Here is a 7,592-nt window from a genome sequence, read left to right as displayed (position 1 = left end):
TGCCTTGAGTTTGGCAAACTCAAAGCGGAGGTGTCGCTCCACACGCACGTCCACTTCCGCACCGATCTCTCTTTTAGTGTCGTCTGTGACGCTTTGGACTCTACCATCGGCTGTGCACTGCTGCGAGCAGAGGCCGAGGGGTTATACCGGGTGATCGAGTACAAATCTTACCAGCTTAAGGCTGTGGAGAAGAACTACAAAGTCCACGACAAGGAATTTATTGCGATCAAGCATGCACTTGATAAGTTCAGGGTGGTTAAGGGTGCACCTGCTGGGATCAAATCCGTTTGTGATCGACACAGATTACGCGTCACTACGCACTGCGACTCAGTCGCCTCGCCTCTCGCAGAGGATAGCCTGGTGATTCTCCTTCTTCGCAAAATATAATTTGGAGGTGAAGCTTAAGCCAGGAAAGCAGAATGCTTTGGCTGATGCGTTGCCAAGACTGTGACGTCGTCAGTGACTGATTTTATCCGCGCCGCATACGCCGATGATGGTATGTGTGTAGCGCTGCTACCGAGTCTAGGGATTACAGAGTTTGGAAACTTGGTCAATAAATTGTAGGCGCGTTGCGCCAACGGCTACAACGATATTCGCTGAATAACTGGTTGCTGCATTATAGCACCGATTCGACGGAAACACCACGAATTGTGGTTCCTCATGATGAGGATTTGAAGTACCGTATCTTCTATGCACACCACTGCAGTGGTCATCCCGGTCGTGAGCAGACGTACAGCTCTTTGAGTTGCCACTTCTGGTGGCTCAAGCTGTATAAACGGATGAGCACATATCTGCGCGCGTTTGGCACGATGACCCATCTTGCGCTATTGCCAGACACCATCGACTTTGTGGGTACAGCGACGCTATTTGTGGATCGTGTCTCTCGACAACATGGACTCCCGGAGTCAATTGTCTCTGATAGAGACCCGCGCTTCACTGGTTAGTGTTGTTCTACAAAGAGCTACGGCAGCCTCGTTGCAGATTTGAGGCACATATGTTTGCCTTTAATTCGACCCGGCCGTGCAATTCCGTGCCAATTGCCCAAAATTATCAAGTTCGAAGCATCACGCCGGGAATCTGCCACCTTTCTAGCGCATCGTTTGCCGTTCAAAAGTTACAACCTTCTTTAGCCACCCAGTGTCTGCTTTATACTCACGCCCCATAAGCTCCTTCTTATCGAATTGCCCAAAATCCTTGAAAAGATCTTTCGCCTTGATTAGTGACACAATCTTCACATTCTCGACAAACAACCCAATTAAAATTATGAAGCTGGCTGCAGGCTACTCAGCAGGGCTTAGAGCTACCGTGCCTTTGTCACCCGACCCCCTAAGCATCAGCAGACTTACGATAATCTAGTCGAAGGTGTCCAGATGCTTGGTCTTTGTTGTATTTTTCTCCACCGTGAATTCAAAGAGACTTCATATCATTGTGACACGGCAGTGCAAGTTTGTTTGGTGCAGAACTATCGCAGCGTTATCTACGCTGGGCACTGCCCCAACCGCAGACCGTACTCTGTTTGGCGCTGTAGTGTTCTCACGTATGTGTTAAAAATGATTGTTACCTCTCATCTGGCGCACGAGCTTTATTGTTTGTCGTACTGTTTCTCACACTGACGATTTTGATGTCATCGTCTTCCAGCATGCAGAAAAGGCATCTTAAAATCGAAGACATATACTTGCATGGCGTGCTCCCACGTGGACAAACTACGTGCGATTCCTATTCATTTGGAGACTAGAAATACTGATGGTATTCATTTTGGTGTGCAGTGTGTCGCACTTTCCTTTATCGACCCTTGAGACAATTAAGAGCTGTAGCTTTTCAAACATGAATGTTATGAGCTGACTTTTTGACATGAATGAATGAGTGTACCGCTCATGCACGGTCAAGTCACATGTTGAAACCGGAATTATGACCGGATGTGTGATCGATTGACCGGCAAGGATGGCAAGGATGGCAAGCATGAGGCCATTGGCTAACACCATAAAGCAGACGTTTAGACATTATGTGAAATACATTGAGCCTACTCACTTTAGCGTTTACCTCCTATGAACATTATTAATCGCAAGCTTTCCAATCACCCAAACACGATAAAGTACTATGTCGACCAGAAATTCCGAAGTCGTGCAAGATCCTTTCACTTAAATTGTAGCATGCGTATGACGTTTGCCCGGAAAGGGCTACGTGAGCTTGTAAGGTTGGTCATGATTACGAACGAGGTCACGGAGGCGTGGCTCGTGGATGACGTCAAGGCTCTTGACAGCATCTGTCAAGAAGTAATGCCGGAGTACAACGGTGGCTACTTTCCATTTTGTTTGAATCTGTCGATTGCCCAAAACCTAGAATCATCCTTAAAACATATAAAATGTCTGAAATATGTTTTTCGGAACTTTCCAATATCACGGCACCTTGTGAAAATGGCTGCTTTACTGAGACACGTTAAGGACATGAGTTTCGGTTATGAGCAGCATAAAACCACCACGACATTTAATGTGATAACGCAGCAGTCTTACATCAGAACAAAGCAGTTCGATAAATAAACATCGTTTTATTTGTGAGTGTGTTAATTAACGTTTTCGAGGAACTCGCTTTCAGATCAATAAGCTGTTTAAAGGTGCATATCTATGCTATGTTCTAAATAAACAATTAGCTCAAGAAGCTGGTTAATGGTGCATATCCAAGGATTGACTAGAGTCATCAGCACGCAATGCGTCAGCTTTTTTTTGTCACTTTGAAGAGAAGGCGCAGGGTCAAATAACATTCCGCATTAGTTTATTGAGCACGAACACTGAGGTCATCATAGCGTTAGAAAGTGCAGTGCTCCCTCACGTATTCAAATTGTTGCTTTGATTCGTTACATGACTCGGTATGATCTATTGTTCTTAACGCAAAGAAAATGCGGGACAGCTCACGTATGTTCAGCTCATCTCAAGGTACCGCCTCACTATACTGGATCTCACATTCTACTAGTAATTGAAGCAAGACATCCAGACTAGTGTGTACTAGAATTTAAGCTAACGCATCGTGGGAAACCAGTCTAGATAATTTAATTCAAGTACGTAAGATAACGGTAGGAAGCACTTTCTTAAATCAAAAGAATCTATCCATACGAATTAACAATCATAACCATCGTTACAACCAATTGTCTTTCCGACGACGTCATTTTGTAGATCATGAGATCGATCACATCTTTTAAACGTCAGGCAACGACAATAGCCACATGATTGATGTATCGGTCCCGCGTCGTCGTTTCTACTACCGTCAGCCCAATATATTTTTTTCTTTCCAATGATTTGTGCCATCTGTAAATTCTTGAAGCATAGAAGACTATAATTTTCCGATAATCCCTGGTTCAAGTGACGCATATATCATCTGCAGATACAGACCTTTAGCGTGCGATAGTAGCGTCTCCTTTTGACATCCGGGGTGGAGACTTTGTGCAGCGGGTGCTCGGAAACAACACGCGACCTATCCGATCTACTGTCTCTTTGAAGTTGTACAAAAAACACTAAGTCTTCCTATTTCTGGATATAAGAAAAATTCCAACGTACATGTTAAACTTTTGATATAAGGCGTTCACTAAGTGGGTATTTCCTATCCTAGTCGAGTCTGTCCTCGACGTCTGGGAAAAACTTTATATAGGTACACATTCGATGATTTGAATTCACGGCTACCGGAACTATGGTTCGATTGGCGGAGCTACAATGTGACAACATGTGATAGCTTATGTTGTGAGTTGGTAGTTAGTCTTGCAAAAAGTTGGTTTCTTTTACGATGACACGTCTGCGCTAGGACCAGAGCTTTTTTCATCATCGACCTTGATCTCATTACTCATTTAGCTCAAACAAAGTCACGAATATGGGTGCCGAAGCCATTACCAACACTAGTAGCGCCGCTGTCCTCGTTGTCGAGAACAACCTTAAGGTCTGCACACTTGTAGATAACATCGCCTTTCTGCGGCGAGAATTCATTGCTTACTTATCGTGCTGTGCATTTGTCGGTTCAGATTCCTCGCCATATTGCTGTTATTATCGATGGAAACCGCCGGTATGGCAAGGATAAGTACGGCTCAAGCACTCGTGGTCATGCAGATGGCACGAAGACTGTCTTGAAGTTTACGGACTGGTGTATCGACGCCGGCGTTCAGGCTCTTACAGTCTTTGCTTTCTCTACAGGTGAGTTGATGCTTTTGAAAATTATGCTGCATCTTTTGATGCTGATGCAAACTTGTTATTTAGAAAATTGGAAGCGGGAGAAAGCAGAGGTTGATGCGTTGATGAAATTAGTTGATGGCTTCATTCATGATATTCTCGGCGAGGCGCTTACACGTAACATCCGAGTACGTGTGTTGGCTTCGGACAGCCGTCGACTACCAGATTTCCTCATGAAGTCAGTTAAAGAGGCTGAGGCGAAGACTCAGCATTGCAAGGCGTTTTCTCTCAATCTTTGTGTTAGGTACGCCATGCCGATTCTTGTAAAAAAGTATCTTATCTCATCTTGTTATTGTTCACTTGATAGTTATGGTGCTCGGGATGAAATCGTAGGAGCCTGCAAGAAAATTGCTGCTGAAGTAGCTCAGGGCAAGACAAGCGTTGTCGACATAGACGAAGATCTGCTCAGTCATTACATGCTTACTGCGTACGTCTAGTTTTTCGTATACACCTGAGATAAGTGAGCTTACCATTGTCAAATGGTCCTAGTGGTCTGCCGGATCCAGACATTTTGATTCGAACATCTGGCGAGCTTCGTATCAGTAATTTCTTGCTCTTTCAAATTGCGTACGCTGAGCTTATTTTTATGAACAAGTATTGGCCCGAGGTAACGCAAGACGACCTTCACGATATAATTATCGAGTTCAATCGCCGAAAGCGCCGATTCGGCAAGTGATGATAATCGTCCGAGTTAAGCATGTTACTATTAGTATGTATCTAATATTGAATCATATGATCATGTCAGTTAAACGCAAGTTCTCAAACGTCTATTAGCTTTTTAACTAAGTCAAGTGTTGTTCGTCGTATTGTTCCTATTTACATTGAACACCACGCGATGAATTTCTCCTCCTTTAGTGTTGACATAACTTTCCCTATCAGTTGGAATCCCTAACGGGTTTTCAAGCAACGCATCGAAGGTATAAAGCCCTGACATTTCATACGTCTCTATCATGTACGCAAACAATTCCTTCACATCTGTCTGAACGTAAATGGGAGTACCATTTGGCAAAAGATTGGCCATACCTACCACAAATTCCTCATTCACTAGCCGCCGCTTGATATGTCGCTTCTTCATCCATGGGTCAGGATGAAAGATAGAGACACTTTTCACAGGGCCTGGTAATGATCGTAGCATCACCGCTAGGTGTACATTCATATTGGCATGTACGAATGCCAAATTGCGAAGCCCTCGTTGCACAGCCTCTTGCTCCGCCTCTTGCAGCACATTGCGACGAATCTCGACACCTACAAAGTTCCACTTCGATGCCCGAGATCTTGCCACGTCCATCAAATATCTTCCTCGAGCACAGCCAATATCCAGGTGAATAGGAAGTGAGGAATCTGCAAAGCATTGAGTCCAATCAGGAAACTGCACTGGTTGACGATAGAACATTTTAAGTGGATTGACATGTTGGCGAAACCGCTTGACACCCGACGGCGAGATGCTCGAAGTCGAGAAAGTCGATGTCCTAGTATAATAACATATTGAAGTCGAAGTGAATGAGAGTGAGAACTTGCGTTTGCAAGCTTTCAACGGAGGGAGCGCCACGCGCGCGTATCGTAGCTCTCGTATCATTAATTTTCTTTTAATACGTATGGGATAATTGATTGGCTTTGACAATATACATACACTACGCTTGTTCAAAGAAATGACCGTACAGTAATCTCGCAATGCCTATAAAGCTCGAAGACACACGGTTATCCTGATCTCAATCAGTACGTCACAATAATCAGCAACTCATAAATTTGTCATTTTTTCGGATGGATTAATGGATGAAGTTGACTGTGGCAATTCACACGTTAATAGACGGTTGGATACCGTTTTAAGGACGGGATCAACTAAATACAATCGTACAAAAACAATATTGTACAATTGTACTTGATTCGTATTGCAATTCTGTGTAATTCTGGGGTTTCTTGTCACATGAATGAAGCAAAAATAAAGTTGTTTTTATTAGATGAAACTCGTTAATATAGCTCCTGAAAATGTAGCGTTAATATAGCTCCTGAAAATGTAGCGTTTAACTGTCTCGATTCCTGCAACGAAGTAGTTGTGCAGTTTGCATAGAAACTTGAGTCCGTGTGCACCTACATGGAGCGAAGTTAAAAGCCTTTGAGGTAATCATGCCAGTTATCTTCTCTGCTGTTTCAATAATACATGTATTTGTGCTTAATGCTCCATAGACAAAGATTGAATATGTGTTATGTAAGATTTTTACGATGAAGTTATCTCTAATTTCTGACGTGCGACAGCTCATGTGTTCTCAACTCTTCTTTTAAAATATCATCTTTTTGATTTCACAATTACACCAACGTTTGAACCAAATGTGATTGCAGTACTTGCCCGTGACAGGGCCGCCATTTGCCCTTTGAGCACTGCCGCTGAAAGTTAACCCAACCAACGCTGGCTCCTGTGATTCTCTCAATTGTGGTCGTACGTCGTCTTTCTTCAAATGTCACGACATTTGTCTGGTGCTTTTCACGAGCCAATCTCGGACTTATAGCATAAGATTTGTCATCGTCCTGTCTGACTTGAGATAACCCCCCCGTTTTAGAACTGCGTCGCTGCTCTGGATCAGAAAGTAGGTAGCTTTAGAAAATAATAGAGACGCTGCTTTGACTGTAACATAGCTCTTCACTCCAGACTGTCTAGGTAGAGCGGGATCACGGTATGGCTTCAGTAAAACAGTGGATATGTCCGTTTTCTTTTGAAGTATCGAGAGTATAACTGCAGCGGAGCTGCCGTAGCTCTTTGCTTAGAGGAAGCTAACTAAGATCACCGACATTATGTTCTATACCAGAACCAGTCCGAGTATAGCGGATCGCAATCCACTACCTCCGAGAGTACCCAGATATCTTTACCAAGGCAAATACACTCTTCCGTTCAAAATTGAAACTGTGTTGATTTGCTTTAAATTTTAATAAGAAGTAAAACTCAATTAAATACTGGCATTCCCGCCACGTAGTGGCTTCTTGTAACGGTGTCGGGTGGGTGCGCATCCTTGTCGAGAAGTTTAGCGTATACGCAAGGCCTCGCTTGGCCACGACCTCAAAAGGTTCGATAAATCGTGGACGGAGTTTTGTCTTAAAGACAACAAAAACTGCATGTTTAGGAAGGGTTTGAGCATATAATAAACCAGGTCTTCGATCTCAAAGCTGTCAACATTTCTTCTGCTTCTTGAAGCGTGGGTCTCTATCAGAATCAGTTAATTACGGCAGTTTATGTTGTCGAAAGGCACGATCCACAATCAGCGTCGCTGCACTCACACTATCGAAGGTGTCCGGCACAGCTGCAAGATGAGCCATCTTGATCAAACGGCTCACAAAGACCACCACACCCGTGTTGCCCGCCGAGTCCATCGGCTGGCCAAATACAAAGTCAAT

At 43.8% G+C, this 7,592-nt stretch overlaps 2 protein-coding genes across 2 annotated transcripts; one reads left to right on the top strand and one right to left on the bottom strand.

Annotated features, from left to right (window-relative positions):
* Positions 1-3,855: 3,855 nt before the first annotated feature.
* Positions 3,856-4,982, top strand: PHALS_08198 (di--cis-decaprenylcistransferase; the record flags this gene model as incomplete). The annotated part of the gene is made up of 6 exons (XM_024723503.1): positions 3,856-3,921; positions 4,004-4,172; positions 4,236-4,452; positions 4,516-4,635; positions 4,698-4,876; positions 4,954-4,982. 6 exons carry the CDS (start codon positions 3,856-3,858, stop codon positions 4,980-4,982), a joined length of 780 nt encoding a protein of 259 aa, XP_024574473.1.
* A 13-nt stretch (positions 4,983-4,995) lies between these two features.
* PHALS_08197 (trna (guanine-n-)-methyltransferase) lies at positions 4,996-5,601 on the bottom strand (the record flags this gene model as incomplete). The annotated part of the gene is made up of 1 exon (XM_024723502.1): positions 4,996-5,601. One exon carries the CDS (start codon positions 5,599-5,601, stop codon positions 4,996-4,998), a length of 606 nt encoding a protein of 201 aa, XP_024574472.1.
* Between the last annotated feature and the right edge of the window lie 1,991 nt (positions 5,602-7,592).

This window comes from Plasmopara halstedii (assembly GCF_900000015.1).
Source record: "Plasmopara halstedii genome assembly, contig: Scaffold_322, whole genome shotgun sequence".
Taxonomy (NCBI): domain Eukaryota; phylum Oomycota; class Peronosporomycetes; order Peronosporales; family Peronosporaceae; genus Plasmopara; species Plasmopara halstedii.
Note: the sequence above shows the minus strand (reverse complement) of the source record. Positions and strands in the feature narration are given on the sequence as shown.